The following is a 22,176-nucleotide window of genomic DNA, read 5'->3' on the forward strand; positions in this document are numbered from 1 at the left end:
CAGTTGAGCCCCTCAGCCCAAACTACTCAAGGCGGGAGGACCAAGTTCCTTCCCTTATCACCCATTCTCAGCTTGGCTCGATGACGGAGTCGGTCGTATTTATTGAGCGCTTACTGTGTGCAGAGCACTGTACTGAGCTCTTGGAAGAGTATAATATAACAATAGACAGATAGAGCCCCTGCCCACAACAAGCTTACAGTCTAGAGGACACGTTAATGGAAACTCTCCTTCTCTGGGTAAAAATTCACACTGGGGCCCTTAAATCTATCAGTGGTATTTATTGAGCGCTCACTTTGTACAGAGCACTGGACTAAGTGCTTGTGAGAGGACAATACAGCGGATAGACCCGATCCCTACCCACAAAGGACCTTTCATTCTAAATGTAGCTGCCCTTTGAAATCAAAGAAAACACCACGGCTCTCTTGTCACTAAATGGTTTCCAAATGGCTTGTCAGTTACAGCCCCTTCCAAATCAATCAGTGGTATTTATTGAGCTCTTACTCAGTTCCCACTAGACTGTAAGCTTGTTGTGGGCATGGAATGTGTCTGTTATATTGCTGTGTTGTTCTCCCAAGTGCTTAGTACAGTGCCCTGCACACAGTAAGCACTCAATAAATATGACTGCCTGTGGAGCACTGAACTAAGTTCTTGGGAGAGTACAATACTACAGAGTTGGTAGATATGTTCTCTTGCCAAAGTGCTGAAACCAACACTAGGTAAGAGCAGATTCCCTAGCCAGAAGGGGTTCCTGCCTATTTGAAAACTGTGATCATCCCAAGAATGTCCTAAAAAACTGAATCACTGTACCCTAACCCTTCTGTCTGTAGAAAATTTGGGACTTGTCACTTGTCTGTAAGTGAAACTTCAAGCAAAACTGAATTTGATGGGCAGCATAACTGCCATTCCCTCTCCAGGATTTTCCAGAAGAAAATTATTCACTGCCCCAAGTGTCCCTTTGCTTCCAATTCCAAATGGACCCATGAAACGTTTGGAGTGATCTAGCTCACTTTTGATTTTTTTCTTTTTTGCTTTTCTGCCTAGAGAAGCACAAAGCCCCTGTGAGATTGAAAGTTTATAGAGTTTATTACTGCTGAGGTATCCACGTTCAAAGAAGGTATTTCTTCCAAAAGTATTAAACACAGTCTCTCCAGAACAGCAGACACGTTTAGGGGGAAGCCTGGAATCTATCTGAAAATGGCCAGCACGGCTTGCAAGAGTTTGGAAAGGAAATGTGAGTGATCATCCCCCATCCATTTGAAACCAGAGAAGGCTTTTCAGAACAGGCCAACTGTAAATACCCAGACTAGAATGGGGAATATTGTAACAGGCTTTCTTTCCCCATTCCTCTTGGGAAAAACAAACAAACAAATAAAAAATCTGGCTGGGGAACCATTAATGAAGACAAGAAACCTAGTTTTGGGTTTTGTGATTCATCCAAAGTCCAGCATGTACCTCAGCATGGCCTAGCAGAAAGAGCTTAGAACAGCGCTTTGCACATAGTAAGCGCTTAACAAATGCCATTATTATTATTATTATTATTATTATTATTATTATTATTATTATTATTAATAATAATAATAAAGAGTGTGAGCCTGGAAGTTAAAGGACCTGGGTTCTAATTCTGGCTCTGCCGCTTATCTGCTGTGTGACCTTGGGCAAGGCACTTCACTTTTCTGTGCCTCGGTTTCCTCACCTGTAAAATGGGGATTAAGACTGTGAGCCCCAGGTAGGACAGGGATTGCATCCAATCTGATTGGCTTGTATCTAACCCAGTGCTTAGTACAGTGCCTGGCACATAGTAAGTGCTTCATGTTTACTGTGGGGAAAAAAAAAAGGAAGCCTCATTCTCCGCACCAGGGGCTAGCGTGTCAGACACAAAACATACAAGCACACGTGCACACATTCACACTCTAGATAGAGTGCAGGATTGTTTGCCATGATCCAACCTCTGACTGGAAGCTCCAGTGGGTATCAGTGGGATTTTCTGGGTGGGAGCCCTAAGTCCCCACACTCATGGGGAATTTGCTAAGGGGGAAATCTGAATTTTTACCCTGCAAGGTACTCACGCATTTCACCTGGCCAGTATAGGAAAGGACTTTTGAATTAGTTATTTCAATCTGGCAGTTAGAAAACATGGATTCCAAAGAAGTTATAGGTAATTGGAATTCTCCTGTCAATTGGGGTGCCACTGGACATAAACTTAATTCCAAAAACGGGTTTCAAAAATCAGAGCTTCCCTATGGCAACCTGGTGTATCCCCTTCAGGCTGCAGCACCTTTCTTAACTCCGTGTTTGCAATATCACCATCTGTTGCTATGGAAGCCTACATGACTGCAGGATGTCAGCTTCGTGACTTCAGGTAAACATCCTGTAGACCAGATGATGGGAGGGTGATGGGAAACTTAGCTGAAGCAGAGTAATGGATCTGTTATTAGGGAAAAGCAACTTTTTCCACGAACAACTACTTTCTTGCCCTATTGGTCATAAATGGGGTAAATGTGGAAAGACAGATTATGAGAACCATGCAAGATGTGAATCTGTTCAGTTAAGCCTTTAAGATGTCCACTGTGCAAAATTGTTTCCACTACTAGATCTACACCTCTGTTTCCCAATAAACGAGTGTTTCTGTTCACCAGCTTCAATGTTTGGTTGTTAGAACTGGTGGTTTCAGTTGTTGCAGGGAAGAAGTGGTTGAATTGGGAAAGTTAAGGTGGACAAGAGCCTTTGTGGAGGTGTGCCAAGGCCATTCCATCCTTTCCCCTGCAAGCTGTCTTAATAGTCTGAAACTCATGATTTCCGGGACCGCAGATATCTGAGGAGACATTTAATCGTTTAGGTATTTAATCATCTAGAAACAGCTAGGCCTATTGGACAGAGCAGAAGCTCGGGAATCAGATAGACTCATCTGCTAGACTGTGAACCTGCTGTTGGGTAGGGACCGTCTCTATATGTTGCCAACTTGTACTTCCCAAGCGCTTAGTACAGTGCTCTGCACATAGTAAGTGCTCAGTAAATACGATTGAATGAATGAATGAATCTGCTGTGTGACCTTGGGCTAGTCACTTCACTTCCCTATGCCTCAGTTACCTCATCTGTAAAATGGGGATGAAGACCGTGAGACCCCTGGGAAACATGGACTGTGTCCAACCTGATTAGCGTGCATCTACCCCAGCGTGTAGTAGAGTGCCTGGCACATAGTAAGAGCTTAACAACTACCATAAAAAAGTGTTCTTCAAGCGCAAAAGAAGCAAGGGGCACATGGATGGATGTTTACAGGATGGATGGTCCCTGGAATGTGTTCAGGATGCTGGATGGTTCCTGTGATGTTTGCAGGATGGTCAGTCAGTCAGTTGTATTTATTGAGCGCTTATTGAGCACAGAGCACTGTACTAAGTGCTTGGGAGAGTACAATAGAAAAATAGACACATCCCCTACCCAGAATGCACTTACAGTCTAGAGGGTGAGACAGACATTAATATAAACAAACAAATTACAGATATGTGCATAAGTGCTGTGGGGCTGGGAGTGAGGATGAATAAAGGGAGCAAGTCAGAGTGGCACAGAAGAGAGTTGAAGGAAAAGAAAAGAGGGCTTAGTCAGGGAAGGCCTCTTGGAGGAGATGTGCTTTGGATAAGGCTTTGATGGGTGGAGAGAGTAATTGTCCATTGGACGGTGGACAGTCTTTTTTATGTGTACAGGATGGATGGATGGCCCAGTGATGTGTACAGGATGTTGGACGGTGTCTGTCACCTGTACAGGATGGGCAATCCCTGTTCTCCAGTGGGCATGAAGAAAGGAAAAGCCACTGAATGTGCTTGCCTGCAAGCAGCCCTTTGAACTTCCCCCTTTTCAAGCTGAAAGTGGAGCAGGGGCTGGTACCCAGAGCCTCAGAATATTTTCGTGACCCTATTCTGTGATTTATTTTTATGTTGTCTCCCTCTCTGATTCATTCATTCATTCATTCAGTCGTATTTATTGAGCACTTACTGTGTGCAGAGCACTGTACTAAGAGATTGGGAAGTACAAGTTGGCGAAATATAGAGATGGTCCCTACCCAACAACGGGCTCACAGTCTAGAAGGGGGAGACATACAACAAACCAAAACATGTGGACAGGTGTCAAGTCGCCAGAATAGATCTGTCAGCTCCTTGTGGATAATGATCGGGTCTACCAACGACATTACATTGTCCTCTCCAAGCTCTTAGTGCAGTGCTCTGGGCATAGTAAGCACTCAGTAAATACCATTCTGGCGATCAAGGATTGGGTCCAGGCATTCTGGGGAGCCATGGTGTTCCTCGTGGGGACCCACCCGACCCAAACTCTGAGCTGCCTGAGTGGATTTCTCGGGAATTTAAATCGGCTGGAGAAATAGACAACATATTTGTGAAACTGTAGAATCTTCCAGAAAGGGCTGTACCAAAATGGTCACAGAAATCGGATTGTCTAGATTGTTCTCAAGGATCATCAGGAAAGGGGAGTCAGTGACTCCCTTGAATAACCTGTTCCAGGGTCCCAAACCCTGAGGATGAGAACTGTATTTGATGATTATGCTATTTGTTGAGGGCTTATTATGTGGCATGCATTGTACTGAGCACTAGGAGAGATACAAGATCATCTAATCCAACACACTCTTTGGCCTACCTGGGGCTCACAGTCTAAAAAGCAGGTATTTCTTCCTTTCGATTAAGCATGCTTACAGATTAAGCCTGTAAAAGGATCAGTCGGTTTCCTTCCGTTGAGTTAAGAGCCTTGTGTTTTGTTAAGTTTTTCACTTGAAGCACCTTTCAGATAAGGCCTCCAAATTGAAATGGCTTAAATAGAAGACAGCATTCATGTCAGAATGCTGGTACATTGAGTGAAACTACAACCCATCTAAACTTTCACATATTGGGAGAATTATATTTTCTATCCTGGGCGGGTTCCAACAAGCCCCTTTTAAGTACTGCACATATAATATGCGCTGAAGGCGAATTTGACAATATTTCAGTAGCGAGAGATTTCTCCTCCAGGTGCACAAGACTTCTGTGCAATCTGGGCTAAGTGATTTCCAGAGCTATTGGGAATCAGCTTGTGTTCACATAATGGAGCAGATTATCAGACTGTTTGTGGGGGGTGTGTGTGTAAACATCGAAACAAGCTTGAGTGGATCCTTTCTGCTTCTGAATGGTTGATGAATAACATGCCCTTTCAACGGGTTTCCAGCTAGCTATCAATCAATCGATCACATTTATTGAGCGCTGACTCTGTGCAGAGCACTGTACTGAGTGCTTGAGAGTGCACAATACAACAGAATTAACAGACATGTTCCCTCTCTCACCTAGGACTTATTTATAGGCAGGCACCTTGACAGGAGAGCTAACGATGGGGATTAAGGGGTTCACAGTGTACTGGTTAGAGCAAGGGCCTGGGAATCGGAAGGTCATGGGTTCTAATCCCGGCTCCACTACTGGTCTGCTTGGGCAAGTCACTTAACTTCTCTGTGCCTCAGTTACCTCATGTGTAGAAAACGGAGAATAAGAGTGTGAGCCCAACGTGGGACAGGGACTGTGTCCAACCTGATTAACTTGTATCTACTCCAGTGCTTAGAATAGTGCTTGGCACATAATAAGCGCTTAACAGGCATCATAATTATTATTATCGTTCCTATGGGGCCCCCATATTGATGGAGCCTGCGTAGGAGCTTCAGAAATTCAAGATGGTATGTATGGGTTTGGGGGGGAAGGCACACCACAAAAGAACCAATCTTTAAGCTATAGTTCAAGGTGGAGGTGGATGCTCTGCAGATTCTTAATGGGCAGGGATCATGTCTATCAAATCTATTGTGTTGTAATAATAATAATGGCATTTATTAAGCACTTACTATGTGCAAAGCACTGTTCTAAGCGCTGGGGAGGTTACAAGGTGATCAGGTTGTCCCACGGGGGGCTCACAGTCTTAATCCCCATTTTGCAGATGAGGTAACTGAAGCATAGAGAAGTTAAGTGACTTGCCCAAAGTCACACAGCTGACCTCTCCTAACTGCTTAGTACAGTGCTCTGCACACAATAACCATGAATAAATACCACTGACTGATTGATTGATTGAATTAAAGTGACCCCTGCCTTGCTCCCTTTCTAAGAAGGGGAGAAGGGAGTAGGCTTGGAGGAGAAGTGCAGATTGAGTGAATGAGGACTGAGAATAATAAACTAACAAATCCTACGTTACCGACAGCCTACCCTCTAACTGTTTTATAAATACAGATGGTCAATCCATTAGTTCTGTTTGGCATCACATACTTACAATTTCTTCAACCATACGTAAGATTTATTTAGAGTGTTTCCATGGAAGATTTACCTTGATTTTGTTGACTTTGTATAAAATGAAATTAAGGCAGGCGGCCTAGAAAGCAGACAGAGAAGAAATGAGAACAGTGACTTAAAAAGTGGGCACAAGTGTTAAGCACATGCCCTGCCCTGCTTATGGTAATGTTTCTAAGGACAGTGAAGGAAGACAGGAAGATTTAGAAGTGTAAATGAGATGAGTCTTTACTGGCTGGTCCTCACTGAGATAGCTTCCTTTGCTTATGGGTCAAACAGCTTGATGGTGCATTTTACCCACCAACTCAGAAAGTAGAACATCAGGCAGAAGTCCTACGGGCTCAGTTTAAAGTCTGGAAAACAATCATTTCTTGGATTCTCTCAGCTTCTGTTCACCAGATGCATGTTCTAACAGAGGGAAAGGGTCAACTCCACTCTTTATCTCCCCTTCTTCCTCTCTCCATCTTTTCTTCTCCCTCTTTTCCTCCCCTCTTCTTCCCCTTCTCCCTCTAACTTCCTCTCCCTCTTTCTCCCTCCTCTCTTTTCCCTCTTTCTCCCTTCTGTCTTTTTCTTCCTCCCTTTCTCTCTTTTTCTCTCCCTCTGTCCTCTCTCTTTTTCCTTCTCTCTTTCTCCATCTCTCTTCCCCATTCGCCCTCCCAACTTCCCCTCTCCTCTCTCTTTCCCCTTCTCCCATTCTCTCCCTTCCCTTCTCCTCCTCTCTCCATCCTTTTAATATGTCTTTAAATCAAAGAAAGATAGAGCTCACAGGGACTGTTCCTTCCCATTCTTATCATTTCTGTCTGACCTAAAGAGAAATACAAGATGCCTCTTTTATTGCTGAATATCCTGTTCAGTACTTTACATTAAACCTCCAAGGATCACCTCCCAGAGTATCAACTCAGCAAAAGTGAGTGACGGTTTCAAGGAGAGGAAAAGGGAGATTAGAAGAGAAATGAGTAAACCTAGAAAACTTGGTGGTTTGTAAAGGGCAGATGCAGAGAGGGGAGAGAGGTTGAAGTAGGAGAGGATGTCTCCACTGGGACCCTTGGTGACATACATCCTTCCGTCTGTCCATCCAGACAACAGCTGGAAGATTTAGGAGCAGACATCTTTAACCACCATATTCACAGCGTGATTTCTCATCATTCCCTTTTTTTCCCAGCATTTGTTAGATCTATAAGTCCAACTAAACTGAGGGAGACCAACTCCCCTGTTTTTTCCCTTTCTGGGGCTCGACTACAGAGAGGGAGCCCGGCTCTCATCCCAAAGCATCAGGATGGCCGTGCTGTCGGCAATTTCCCCTCCTCGCAGCATGCCCAAGGAGCACTCTGACTCCAGGGACACATACAAAGTACAGAGCAGAGAGAATACAGCAGCAACAGGCTCCTTACTGAAAAAAGATCCTGCTCTTTTATGGTATTTTTTAAGTGCTTACTATGTGCCAGGCACCGTACTAAGCGCTTGGATAGATACGAGATGATCAGGATGGACACAGTCCACGTTGGACTCACAGTTGTAATCCCCATTTTACAGATGAGGGAACTGAGGCACAGAGAAGTGAAGTGACTTGCCTAAAGTTATACAGCAGACAAGTGATGGAGCCGGGATTAGAACCCATGTCCTTCCGATTCCCAAGCCCACGCTCTGTCCACTAGGCCTCACTGCTCTTCTATTAGGCCCGCTTCACTCCTTCATTTCATTTCTGGCCAAGTCCTTGGCCTGCTGGGCCCCGTCGAAGGCAGAACTAGAAAGGGGGAATTCAGATCGTCTTTCTTTTCTCCCATGGGTGGGGGTGGCGGCCAAAAAGGAAAGCATAATTGTGATGCAGAAGGAGGTAGATTGGTTAGGGAATAAGAAACGTCCATATTTGTAATTTAGATAGGGCTATTTCAGAGGCCTTTTTATCACTCTAAAATGCTAAGAATCCTGCACCCTTGTTAAGAGTTCAGCCTTCAGCTTGGCTCCCTGCCTCCATAGACCCTCCCCATCATTCCTTCTGGAGAAGATGCTCTTTCCTTCTTGGGGGGAAGAAACGCTGCCTGTTGCCCCTGGGGTTAGCTGACCCCTGATTTAGTGACTTGGTGGAAAGGGAAAAGAGAGCTTCTCCTCCGAGTGTTAGCTCAAGGCTACAGTTGGCTCGTGACCCAGTCGACGGTGACGTTCAGGTCTCTGCTTTGGGTTATTTTTGAGACTTCATATTGCAGATATTGAAGATGGGGGTGGAAGTAAAGAACTAAAAGAAGTAGTAAAAGATTCAGCACCCCCAAGGCATAGGAAAATTATAAATGAATGAAACTGCTGCTCCAGTCTTGATGTCTGGGGGATGCTTTGCCCCTGCCGTATCAATGTCTGATTTTAATTTTGAATTTACAAGACGGAGGGATCAGAACTGACTTCTCTTGGCTTTTTGGGGCAGAAGAAAGGAAGAGAAGTGCAAAGGACTGTTGAGAGGACCCAAATCCATTAAAATCCCAGGGCCAGCTGTGATCTTGCCCCTCAAAGCTGTAAATTCAAATGGTGCCGTGGGATCTGATAAGGAGCAGTGTGGCCTAATGGAAAAGACTTGGAAAACAGAGGACCTGGGTCCTAATCCCAGTTTTTCCAGTTGCTTGGACAATCACCCTGTGATCATGGGCAAGTCACTTAACTTCTCCATGTCACAGTTTCCTCATCTGTAAAATATGGATTCAGTGCCTGTTCTCCCACCTACTTAAGACTGAGCCATAGGTGGGACAGGAACTGTGTTTGGCCTGATTAACTTGTATCTACCCCAGTGCTTAGAACAGTGCTTGACACACAGAAAGCAATTAATAAATATACTAATAATGATGATGATGATGATAATACTAGTAGGCTGGGAAATGTGCTGATCACTGATAAATTTTGGTAGCTAAAATAGAAGTAGAAGTCACCTCTAGTTTCCCTGTGTGGAGAAAGCACGTATGGTCCGTAATTTATTTATTTATATTAATGGCTGTCTCCCCCTCTAGAATGTGGGCTCATTGTGGGTAGGGAATGTGTTTACCAACTCTGTTATACTGTACTATCCCAAGTGCTTAGTACAGTGCTCTGCACACAGTAAATGTTCAATAAATAAGATTGATTGATTGTTTGATCTTTCCATAAATGCATCATACACCCACAAACACACTCTCTCTCTCTCTCTCATATGCACTCACTCACTCAGTCACAACGTATAAACCAGAGAAGTAGCCTTCCAGGAAGTGAGAGGAGTCTTACATTTCTGAAATAACCTTTTGCCCAATTTATGTAGGTCCAGTGTCAAAAAATGGTGACTTGCCTGGGGAATCATTGGTGGTGGCATCAGGGGAAAATGGAAGGCCGATTCCAAAAACAAACCATAAAAAATGTTGTCCGGACATCTATACGTTGGGGTCTTTCCCCATGGAGTTTTATCACTGCTTTCTTTAATCTGGTCTGGTGACTAAGCGGGGTGCAAAATGGCCTCCTCAGGAACTGCTCTAAATAATAATAAATAATGATGGCATTTGTTAAGCACTTACTATGTGTCAAGCACTGTTCTAAGTGCTGCGGTAGATGCAAGCTAACCAGGTCGGACACAGTCCCTGTCCCACGTAGGGCTCATGGTCTTAATCCCCATTTTACAGAAGAGATAAGTGAGGCACAGAGAAGTTAAGTGACTTGCCTGAATTCATAAAGCAGACAAGTGGCAGAGTCAGGATTAGAACTCAGGTCCTTCTAAATCCTAGGCCCATGCTGTATCCATGAGGCCACGCCGCTTCGCTTTATCTTGTCCCAGATACTTCTAACTCTCATGGTCCTCTTTGGTTGTGTTTCAGACTTGCCTATCAGAGGAATGATGACGACGAAGAGGAAGCTGCCAGGGAACGCCGGCGTAGGGCTCGCCAGGAAAGGCTCCGGCAGCGGGAAGAGGAAGACTCCTCTTCCCAGGGGACGGAGAAGGTGGCAGAGATTAACGCCCAGAACAGGTGAGCCCCTTCCTCCGGAGAAGACTGTCAGCACTGCTGGGGCTGGGCTGGGCGATGGAAGCTTGTTGTGGGCAGGAAATGTGTCTGTTTATTGTTTTATTGTACTCTCTCAAGCACTTAGTACAGTGCTCTGCACACAGTAAGCGCTCAATAAATGCAATTGACTGAATGAATAATTGCTAAAAGTTGTCCTTGTCTGAGCAACATGGTGGCTCAGTCTGTTCCCCAAAAAGAGCCTTCCACCTGCAGGAAAGGGCTCTTCATCAGTCAGTCGATGAATGAATGGTATTTATTGAGCAGTCACCGGGTGCAGGGCCCTGTACTGAGTGTTTGGGAGAGTACAACAGATCCCACCCACAAGGACTTATTTAGTGGAGGAGACAGACATTGAAACCGATTCTGGATATGTAGGTAAGTGCTGTGGGGCTGAGGTGGATGAATATAAAGTGCTTTGAGAGTCCAGATCCAAGTGTATAGGTGACTCAGAAGGGAGAGGGAGCAGAGGAGCTGAGGGCTTAATAAATCATTTATTTATTCATATTAATGTCTGTTTCCCCACCCTCCCCCTGGACTGCTTGTTATGGGCGGGGAACATGTCTGCTAATTCTGTTGTACAGTACCCTCCCTAGAGCTTAGTATAGTGCTCTGCATGTAGTAAGTGCCAATAAATACCACTGATTGATTGATTGGGTCAGGCCAGGTCACTCAGAAGTGCTAGCCCTCAATCCCCCTCTAGACTGTAAGCTCACGTGGGCAGGGAACCGTGTCTATCAACTCAGCAATACTGTCCTCTTCAGGGCTTTGCAGTGCTACAGTGCTCTGCACCCAGCAAGTGCTCATGAAATATGATTGACTGATGGAGCCCAGGGAAAGCAGAGTGATGGACTCGGAGCTGAGGGACTCATTAAGCCTCTGCTAGACAATGCCCTGAAATGGGACAGACCCAGACGAATAAACACGTGACAAAGCAGTCAAATGGGAGAGAAAAGAGCCAACTCCATAAGAACAGAAAAACTTCAGCCTTAAACAGAGTGGGAATTATGACGAAGTAACATCAAACTCAAGTTGAAGGGAGCAGAAAGAGGATGAGGCAGAGAATTCAAGATCTCAGAGTTATTTTTATCTTATGTTCACCCCTCTCTTAGCTCCACAGCACTTAACATATGTATTCATAGTTTATTCATATTGATGCCTGTCTCCCCTGTAGACTGTGAGGTCACTGAGGGCGGGGAACGTATCTACCAACTCTGTTATAATGTACTCTCCCAAGCACTTAATACAGTGTTCAATGAATATGATTGATTGATTGATGAAGTCTCTTCTCAGACCAAAGTCCAATAGTACTCCATCTCCAACCCCTGGGTGAAGACTGAGAGGATGTTCCAGGCCCAAAGCCACCCAGAAATCAAAGCCAGCCCTTTTGGGTGCTGTAGGACCCCCGCCAAAGGAAAGAAAAGCCTAGCCGGGAAGCCATCCCAGTGCTTTCGACTGAGCCGCTGGGTCTCTTGAATGCCTGGAACTCTTTATGGATGCTTTGGTTTCGGCACAACCCAAAATGCCTTCTCCGCATCTCCCCACTCCCCCCACCCCTGTCATTTAATTTCCCAACTATGTGTATTTTCAGGGAAATTCAATCTTTGTGTTTCCAATCCATGGACAACAGGATTTTGAAGCATTGGTTGAGGTCCAAGAGTCTTTTTGAATCTGGCTTTTCGTGGCCTTTCTTATATTATCTTGAAATGGGAAACTGTGTTTTGCCAAAAAGAAACTGCGCTTGCTTGCACCTCCAAAGGCTCGGGTTAGGCTCGAAATGCAGAAACCCCGAAGCTAGAGGGAACTGAGCGGAGCTTGAGACCCGAGGCAGCCTCGAGCCCGCTAATCAAAGGCCAGCAGCCCGCCTGCCATCTCCCTGTGCCTCTAGGGCAAGTTCCAAACACATGCCCTTTCAGACACTGCCTCGTGATGCCCCACAATGATGAAGGCAGCCAGCTTCAAGAGGTAATAATAATCATAATCATGATAATAAGCACTGTGGTATTTGTAGGGCACTTTTTTGTGTGCAAGTTTCTGAACGAGGAGCTGGGGTATATATAAGGTAATGAAGTCAGACACAGTCTCTGCCCCACTCAGGGTGCAGTTAAGGAGGAAGGAGAACATGTATTGCATCTTCATTATACAGGGGAGGAAACTAAGGCCCTGGGTCACAGAGCAGGCAAGCCAGGATTAGAACCCAGGTCATCTGAGTCCCCCGGCCGGTGACCTGCACCCTGGGGGCAGGACCGGCTGTCAGGGAGGAGGCCAGTGGGTGGGCTGAAAGTGAGTCCAGTTCAGTCCAACTCAGGCTACCCCGGCCCTCCAGCCAGCAGTGGTCCTGGCTCCTGGTTCCTGTTCCAGCTGCTATGACCTGCTCTCTCCACCCTCATCAGACAACTGACATCAGTCAGTCAACCATATTTATTGAGTGCTCACTGTGTGCAGTGCGCTGTACCAAACACTTGGGAGAGAACAATATAACAGGCACATGCCCACAGTGAGCTTACAGTCTAGAGTGCAGCGCTAACCACATGCTTAGCCCTGGGGCAGATGCAAACATCAGTCAGTCAGGCAGTCAATCATATTTATCGAGAGTTTACTGTGTGCAGAGCACTATCCTACGTACTTGGGAGAGTACAATATAACAGTATAACAGACACATTCCCTGCCCACAACAAGCTTACAGTCTAGAGGAGGATACAGGTATTAATATAAATAAATTAATTATAGATATAATAATAATAGTAATAACTGTGGTACTTGTTAAGCGCTTACCATTTGTCAGGGACTGTACTAAGTGCTGAGGTAGATGCAAGCTAATCAGGTCGGACACAGTCCCTGTCCCACATGGTGTCCCATGCTGTGGGATGGGACACAGCACAGCACTTGTATTTATTCGTACAGATTTATTACTCTATTTATTTTACTTGTACATATTTACTATTCTATTTATTTTGTTAATGATGTGCATATAGCTTTAATTCTATTTGTTCTGATGACTTTGACACCTGTCTGCATGTTTTGTTTTGTTGTCTGTCACCCCCTTCTAGACTGTGAGCCCATTGTTGGGTAGGGACCATCTCTATACGTTGCCAACTTGTACTTCCCAAGCACTTAGTACAGTGCTCTGCGCACAGTAAGCGCTCAATAAATATGATTGAATGAATGAATGAATGTGGGGCTGGGAGGGGGATGAATAAAAGAAGCAAGTCAGAGCGACGCAGAAGGGAGCTGAAGAAAAGGAAAAGAGGGCTTAGGGAAGGCTTCTTGGAGGAGATGTGCCTTCAATAAAGCTTTGATGGCGGGGGGGAAGCAATTGTCTATCAGATGTGAGGATGGAGGGTGTTCCAGGGCAGAGGCAGGGTGAATGCCTCACCCCTTTTTGTCTCTCCCATAGCGCAACCCGTTCCCCCTTCCCCAGCGGATGACTGATGTGAATGCCCTTCCCCCTTTTGTCTCTCCCGTGGTGCAGCGTGGCGGACGAGGAGGCCAAAACAGCCTCCAGCCCCTCGACGACAGATGGGGGTGACGATGCCGCGTTCCTGGAGCGGCTGGCCCGCCGGGAGGAGCGGCGGCAGAAACGCCTCCAGGAGGCCCTGGAGCGCCAGAAGGAGTTTGACCCGACCATGACGGACGACGGCCTGTCGGTACCCAGCGGGCAACAGGCCAACGACACGGGAAAGGAAGAGGCAGCGGGGGAAGATGACAAAACGGAGACCCGCCGCACTCGCTACGAGATTCAGGAAACTGAGACGGTCACCAAGTCCTACCAGAGAAACGAATGGCGGGAAACCCAGGATGACCAGAGAGAGAAGGATAAGGAAGAGGAAGAGCAACAGCAGGAGGAGGAGGAGGAGGAGGAGAAGCCCAAGCAGAGAATCCTAGAAGGAAACCAGGTAGAGGTGATGATAGGAAAGAAAACCGTAGAGACCGAAGAGGAGGCTGTGGTAGTAGAACTCAAAAACGGGCAGGTCAGTGTCGAGGAATCTAAACTAGGGAAGGAGGAGGCAGCAGAGGCAACAGAGGTTGTGGACAATGAAGGTGTGGAGGCGGAGGCAGAGGCTGAACAGCAAAGGCTAGAGGCTGAGGAAAGAGAAAGGGCCAGGGCCCAGCAGGAGAAACAGGCAGCGGCAGAGAGAGAGAGGATCGAAGCAGAAGAGAATAAAAGGGCGGCCGAGGAAAGGGAGAGGAGGGAGGCCGAGGAGAGGGAGAGGAAGGAGGCCGAGGAAAGGGAGAGGAGGGAGGCCGAGGAAAGGGAGAGGAGGGAGGCCAAGGAGAGGGAGAGGAAGGAGGCCGAGGAAAGGGAGAGGAGGGAGGCCGAGGCAAGGGAGAAGAGGGAGGCCGAGGCAAGGGAGAGGAGGGAGGCCGAGGCAAGGGAGAGGAGGGAGGCCGAGGAAGAGAAGAGAGTAGCTGAGGAGAGGAAGAGGGTGGAGGCGGAGAAGAGAGCAGCTGCAGAGAAGGCCAGGCTAGAAGAACAAAAATTAAAAGAAGAGCAAGAGAAACAGGTCAAAGGGAAAAGGGAAGAGAGACGGGTAAATGAAAAGAAAGTCCAAGAGGTCACGCTTCAGTCGGTGGTACTAAAAAAACAGGTACAGTAAACATTTTGCACCAAACAGTGTGATGCCTGGGGTTTGTGAGAAATGTAATGCAAATCAAATTCTGGACAGAATTGACTCACAACTCTGTTTCTGCATTTGAACTAACTCTTTGTAATGCTCTCACTAAACTAGCATCCCTCATCAAACCCCATCCCACTTCAAATAGCCTTGCGGAAAGCCAGCTGCATGGGGCTGGGCCACTTCAAGATCCCGGAGTGCCTGGAGGCAGTAATTGTTTTTTTTTTTTTATCAAATTTGAGGAAGTTTTTCCTTTTTACCATATTTATTAAGCACCTACTAGGTGCCCAGACCGTCCTTCCTTGGGGAGAGGTGGGGTGGAAAGACTGGCTGAGAGCTCCTGAAGCGTTATGCGTTTTCTGCAAGGCTGAACTGAAGTGCCTGGGGCCTAACTAACCCCGTGGGCAGCTTGCACGTTCCCCTCCGTAGAATGTCTTTCCCGTCACTCTCACCTGGTTTCACACCCCTCCAGCAGCGTTGGGCACTCACAGCCCTTCCTCCAGAAGAGCGGTCCATGAGAGCGAACGCAGAAGCCATCCCAGGGCTGTGTGAGCAAGGGACGCAGGGCTTCACCGAGCCAGGGTCAGCGCGGGTCCGGAGCACAACTTCACCCCGGACCTTGACTAGCACATGAGCACGTGGATGGCTCTTGGAGGGGAGGGAGAGGGCATTAGATTGCCAGCTGGCATCGCAAGCCCCGGGCCACGGGCACCCGTGGGGCAGCTGAGCTGTTTGGGCATGCGCGCTAAGGGGACAGGGCCGGTGGTGTGGCGTGAATGACCTGTCCATCCTTAAAAATGAAAAGGGTGAAGAGAGAGGGATTAAAGTGGAAACTAAACGAGAAAAGGCACAAGAAGACAGGCCAACCTTCAAAAAGGAAGAGGTAAATATTACGGAGGGATAACAAGGTTGAGGGGCACAGCTGGCCCCAGCCTGCACCAAGTGGCTTCCAAACATGGCTTCCCCAAGGTGCAGTAACCTCTAATCACCTCTCTCTTGTCCCCACCCTCCCTTTTGACCACGTCCTTTCCCCTCCTATGGAAAGCTCGCCCTTCCTTCCCATCATGAACTGCTTCCAGGATCCTTTTGTCCAGGATCAAATGGCTTCCAAACATGGCTTCCCCAAAGTACAGTAACCTCTAATCACCTCTCCCTTGTCCCACCCTCCCTCTTGACCATGTGCTTTCTCCTGTGGAAATCCCTCCTTTCCTTCACCATCCTGAACTGCTTCTGGGATCCTTTCCTGACTTAACTGACAGCTTAATTATTCAACGTCTAAAGGAGCGAAAGAAAAAAAAACCAAAACCCTCCCGTGCTTCTCAGTAGGACACTTGGTGGTGGACTGAAGATATATTTATTCATTTATTTTTTTAAAAACGAAAAGATTTGGCAAAATTGACTGCATTGCATTTCCACGGTACCCACGGGAGCTGGTGCCAGGGTGTCTTACTGTTCGGTAAGTGAAGGAGGTGGCAACTCACTTTACCCTTTGCAACCGATGATGCGGTTGCAGTTTGGTACGGCGATAGTCGCCGAGTCAGAAAGCCCGGGCCACTGTCCTCGTGGTAGCCAACTGGTTTGTATCACTGAACCTGGAGCCCCAGGAAGGAATTTAAAGTACAGCTTATCAGAGGGCGGCAGAGCTGGCTTATGTTAGGTTTGGGTGTCACAAGAGGAGTTTTCAGCCAAAGGGTCAGGAATCATGTGGACCACGGAAACCAGGCTGCTTTTCCTCTCCCATTGCAACTGACTCTCTGGATTAATAGCAGGGAAGACTAATGGGTGGTCGAGTCCTGAGGATAGGTGACCCTGCTAGATACCACCCTAGCCAACCCTGAACCATTCCAGACTCCCAGGTATTCTTCTGGCCCTCCCTCTCCACCAGTAACAGAGTCAGTGCTCAATAAATACAATTGATTAATTATGCATAACTCAGTCAGAGATGTCCTCCTCACCTATAATCCCCCGCTGTTTAGATGAGATGGGAATCAGATGGCTACTACTCTCTGTATAATAATAATAATGAGGGCATTTGTTGAGTGCTTACTATGTGCAAAGCACTGTTCTAAGCACTGGGGGGATACAAGGTGATCAGGTTGTCCCATGTGGGGCTCACAGTCTTAATCCCCATTTTACAGATGAGGTAACTGAGGCTCAGAGAAGTTAAGTGACTTGCCCAAGGTCACACAGCAGACTTGTGGTAGAGCCGGGATTAGAACCCATGACCTCTGAATCCCAAACCCGTGCTCTTTCCACTGAGCCACGCTGCTGCTCTGTATAATCACCCTTCGTGGACTTGAGCTGTTCAATCTCCTCTCGGCCTTCTCTTTTCCAAGGTTCATTTCTGGATCTGCTCCTTTTTTTTATTACAATGGTATTTGTTAAGCCCTTACTATGTGTCAAGAACCGTTCTAGGCGCTGAAGTAGATACTAGTTAATTAGATTGGATGCAGTCTCTGTCCCACACGGGGCTCACAGTCTAAGTAGGAGGGAGACCAGGCATTCAATCCCCATTTTCCCGATGAGAAAACTGGGGCACAGAGAAGGTAATTGACTTGCCCAAGATCATGCAGCAGTGAATTGGTGGCGGCGGCGCCAGAATTAGAACCCAGATCCTCTGACTCAGGCCCATGCACTTGGTACTAGTGTATGCTATTTTTCTCAGCCCTTTCATCGTGTGGTTGAGTCTCAGTGCTGATCTGCAGATTCTGGTTCCTAGTTGAGTCCTGCTGCCCTGAAGCCCTGGGCGAAGTGGAACATGTCAGGAAGAAGCTGGAGATCTGGCCAGAGATGCAGTTTTCATTTTTTCAGTCTACCCAATCAGCCTGACATTGACATTGGAAAGCCTGGTGCTTCTGCACGTCCTTTCCTGTCCCCTTCCAGGGATCAAATCTCAGCAGCAGGTTCCCCGGGGTTACTGAAGCCCTTTTCCTGCTTGCTTATTGGGTCCATTTAAACATCTCACCACTGCAGCCTCCTGAACTCTCACCCTTCCCCATCTGTGGGGCGGCCCATAGCCACAGGAAGTGGCTGGGAATTTTACCCAGATGTTTAGAGTAGGGTCAGATCTGAGCACCTGAGAGCGCGGCTTTGGAAGTGAGTAAGCAAGGAACGCTCACTTCTGGACCATTTGAAAGCTATTTAGTGCACTGGAATGCTCATTTCCTACCTGACTGCAGAGTGAGAGGGGCAGAGTTTTCAAATTCTATTTTCGATCCTCTAAGTAAGAAAGCTGTAAGAGGGGTTGATACTTTAGGAAAGTAAACGTCCCTCCTCAAACCTGCTTGTTTGGAGGATCTGGGCCTGTATTTAATCTGGAAAATGACTTTATCTTTACACTTGATGTTAAGGCACAGAGAATGGTCGTGTGGGGAAACCCATCTGAAACTGGCCACTGCTTAATTGAGGTTTTCAAATTCAGCTTTCTAGAGAAAATCCAAGCATTCCAGCCCAAGATCGTTTGCCCACAGTGGAAGGGCTCGAGAAAAACAAAGAGAAACAGAGGGATCCTTCAGGTCACCATTTGTTATTTGAGGGCTATTTTAAATTCGCTTCTGATCAGATAATGCATTTCCCGGGAATGGCCCTTGCCTGGACTCCAAGAGAGAAGACCCGACCAAGGTCTCTTTCTTCCTTGTTCTCCACCGACCTCGGAGGCTGGCGCAGTCCTTGGTTTATCGACTGCCCCATTTGGAAGCCCCGTCTGAGTTTCTCAACCTCCCAACATCCTGCAAATGGGTGGAAACCAGTGAAGCTCCATCACAGTGTTTCTGGAATGCTTCGAAGGCAGGCAGAGCTTTTCACTGGATGGCGGGAGCCGTGGCCGGTACCTTGTTGGGCTTGAAGTGGGCATGTTGGCCTCTCGGTGATCCGCTGGGCGCCATGCCAGTGGCAGGAAGACTAGGGAGGGCAACGGCAACTTAGCAGAGAAACACTGAGGGAGCCGTCACAGAGGAAGTGCGGACTCAGATTCTCCAAGCGTCCCTTTAGAAAGTTGGTGGGAACACTGGACGTTTAAGAGGCTTTGAAGCACAGAGAGAGCGAGAGTTGGTTTCGGGGGAGAGTGCACCCCAGGTTTTGGCCTGAGGCCTGTAGAAGTAGTTTACCCTGGTGGAAGGATCTCAGGCCTGAGAGTCAGAGGACCCGGGTTCCAATCCCGCCTCCACCACTTACCTACTGTGTAACGTTGGGTAAGTCACTTCACTTCTCTGCACCTCAGTCCCCTCATCTGCAAAATGGGGATTCAATACCTGTTCTCCCTTCTACTTAGACTGTGAGCCCCATGTGGGACCTGATGATGTTGTGTCTACCCCAGGTCACCTTGTAACCTCCCCAGCGCTTAGAACAGTGCTTTGCACATAGTAAGTGCTTAATAAATGCCATTATTATTACCCCAGCACTTAGTATAGTGCTTGACACATAATAAGCACTTAACAAAAACCATTATTATTACTATTATTAATTCCTGCTCTACCGCTGCATAGTGGTGACCCAGGGCTGTCAGCTATTGTGTGCCTCAGTTTCCCCACCTGTAAAACGAGGGTGATGTTAACCGTTCCCATTGGTCTTACAGGAATGGAATAAACCTGAAAGCAAAATGCCATAGACTTCAAAACAGAATTGTCACAGTGGAGTTGGGACGGGAGGGTCTCTCCTGCAGCTTTGGGTTGTTTCACAAAATCAGATCCAAATATTCCCCAGACACAACGTAGAAGGCGTTCGGAATAATAAGTGACTGACACCAAAAGGCCAACACCTGCCCCCACCATTTCCTTTTTCCTGCCCCCTCCCACTCTCCTCCCACCCAAGACAAAAGCAGTATTCTCCAGCAGGAGTGCATTCCTGCAGGGTATCTCCTCAGAGGTCTCTCCCACGTGTGCCCTGGGGCCGACAGCCAAGATCCCAAAGCAGCTGCTAGAGAAGCAGCGTGGCTCAGTGGAAAGAACCCGGGCTTGGGAGGCAGAGGCTGTGAGTTCTAATCCCGGCTCCACCACTTGTCAGCTGTGTGACTTGGGGCAAGTCAGTTCACTTCTCTGTGCTTCAGTTCCCTCATTTGTAAAATGGGGATTAAGATTGTAACCCCCACGTGGGACAACCTGATCACCTTGTATCCCCCAGCGCTTAGAACAGTGCTTCACACATAGTAAGCGCTTAACAAATACCATCATTATTATTATTATTATTATCCCAACCCTGGCCAGCTCCATCAGAGAGGAACCTGCATTGGGATGGCTCTTACTAGCCTAAAGCCCGCACCCCCAGATCCTCCCCGTCAATCACTCCACAGCCCTCCACCAATTTTTGCTCAGGTTCCAAGGTCTCTGGTTTTTCCTGCTTTTTGGGCCATCATCTCAAAGCCTAATCTGACCTTTCTCATTGTTTCTTCCCCTTGGGCTTTCGTTCCCTCATGTCTCTGCCTGGGTAGGTCACAGCCGAGAGGACCAACAAGGACCAGGGACCCAAACAGGACATCAAGAGCAGCTGGGATCGCAAGAAGGGATTTCCGGAGACCAAGTCTCAGAATGGGGAGCGCATCCAGGAATTCACGACCCACAAACTCAAGCACACCGAGACTACTTTTAGGTGAGAGGTCAGGGCAGGGCTTGTGAATGGTAGCAGCTTTTGTTCCTCTGTTCACGGACTGCTCAGAAAGTGGGCAAACGCCAGGCCCAGTTGGTTCTGTGGGCGGGGGTGTCAATGTCTGTCCGCTTAGAGAACTACTCAGAGGGGAGGTCCATCCCAGCTCGGAGAACACAGCAGCGGGGTCATTTCACAGGCCCGAGTTTCATCCATCTGTCCTCCTGAAGCGTACCCGTGTGGGTTCGCGGAGGCTTAGATGTTTCTCCTCATCCCACTTAGGACACCTTCCCTGTGTTGGGGGCGAGCATAAATGGCACCTGTCTCAAGCTTCACGCTACGCCTCTTGTGTGCCCCTTCCCCACGTTCCCCCTGACAACACACTCACATGCACACTCTTTTCTACCAGACACCCCCTCTTGTCCTCAGCTCGAGACCCATTTCTACGTTTGGTTTCCTGGGCAATAACTCAGCCAAGTTAGGCCCGACAATTCTGTCATCTCCTCATCCTATTTCTCTCCTTACTGCATCGCCTATGCATTTGATTTCTCGGCCCCTAAGCACTTGAGTATTCATCCCAACCCCACCACAGCACTTACGTGCATATCCTTAACCCAGAGTTCTTTCCCTTACCTGTAATTTATTTTAAAATTTGTCTCTCCTGTTAGATTGTAGATTCCTTGAAGGAAAGAATTGCATCTCCTTACTCTATTGTCCTCTCCCAATGGCTTAGAATGGTGCCTTCCACACAGTTCTCTACTGTGGCTACTTAGAGAAGCAGCATGGCTCAGTGGAAAGAGCCCGGGCTTTGGAGTCAGAGGTCATGGGTTCAAATCCTGGCTCCACCAATTGCCAGCTGTGTGACTTTGGGCAAGTCACTTAACTTCTCTCTGCCTCAGTTACCTCATCTGTAAAATGGGGATTAAAACTGCAAGCCCCCCATGGGACAACCTGATCACCTTGTAACCTCTCCAGCACTTAGAACAGTGCTTCGCACATAGGAAGTGCTTAATAAATGCTATCATTATTACTATTATTATTATTTACTTGATAAATACCACCCACTGGTTGACCCTCTCCTGCCCCTAGAAGGCTTTTGAGTAGAGCAACTCAAGGTTCATTCATTCCATTCATTCAATCGTATTTATTGAGTGCTTACTGTTTATAACTAAACCCAAGCCTGGTCAGCTTCCTTATCCTTGTGCTCTTTGGATTTTGGAAAAGAAATCAATCAATTATTATTATTACTATTGTATTTATTGAGCACCTACTGTGGGCAGAACACTGTACTAGGTGCTTGGGAGAGTACAGCATAACAGAGTTGGTAGACATGTTCCCTGCCCACAATGAGCTTACAAGTCACCCAGAGCTTAAGAAACCAGGGGACGTCACCTCAGGTCCACAGGGTGATGTAAACCCGGTATTTTGAAATTTCAAAGGTGGGGCCGGGGCGGGCTAGAGCCAGAAGTACTGTGTGGGTGGGACATTGGGTGGGGTGCGGAGGCGAGAGGAGAGATCGGGGACCGGAGCCAGGAGAGGAAATGCAGGTTGGGAGCACACTGAAGGTCAGACTGGCAGTCAGCAGTTGGAGAAGTGCCTGGAAGCAGGATGGGTGGAGAATTGGGGCGTCTGGCCAAGAGCCGGCAGAAGTGGCAAAGGAAACCGGGTCCCGGAAAGGTGAGT

At 47.4% G+C, this 22,176-nt stretch overlaps 1 protein-coding gene across 2 annotated transcripts in view; it reads left to right on the forward strand.

Annotated features, from left to right (window-relative positions):
- Positions 1–22,176, forward strand: part of CALD1 (caldesmon 1) — a 196,977-nt gene that overhangs the window by 147,624 nt on the left and 27,177 nt on the right. For both annotated transcript variants that reach the window (XM_038753282.1, XM_038753281.1), the window contains 4 exons: positions 10,118–10,267; positions 13,773–14,889; positions 15,722–15,799; positions 20,342–20,499. In XM_038753282.1, coding sequence (XP_038609210.1) covers positions 10,118–10,267; positions 13,773–14,889; positions 15,722–15,799; positions 20,342–20,499 — 1,503 coding nt within the window. The remainder of the gene's footprint in view (positions 1–10,117; positions 10,268–13,772; positions 14,890–15,721; positions 15,800–20,341; positions 20,500–22,176) is intronic.

The sequence above is a fragment of the Tachyglossus aculeatus genome, chromosome 10, assembly GCF_015852505.1.
Source record: "Tachyglossus aculeatus isolate mTacAcu1 chromosome 10, mTacAcu1.pri, whole genome shotgun sequence".
In the NCBI taxonomy this organism is placed as follows: domain Eukaryota; kingdom Metazoa; phylum Chordata; class Mammalia; order Monotremata; family Tachyglossidae; genus Tachyglossus; species Tachyglossus aculeatus.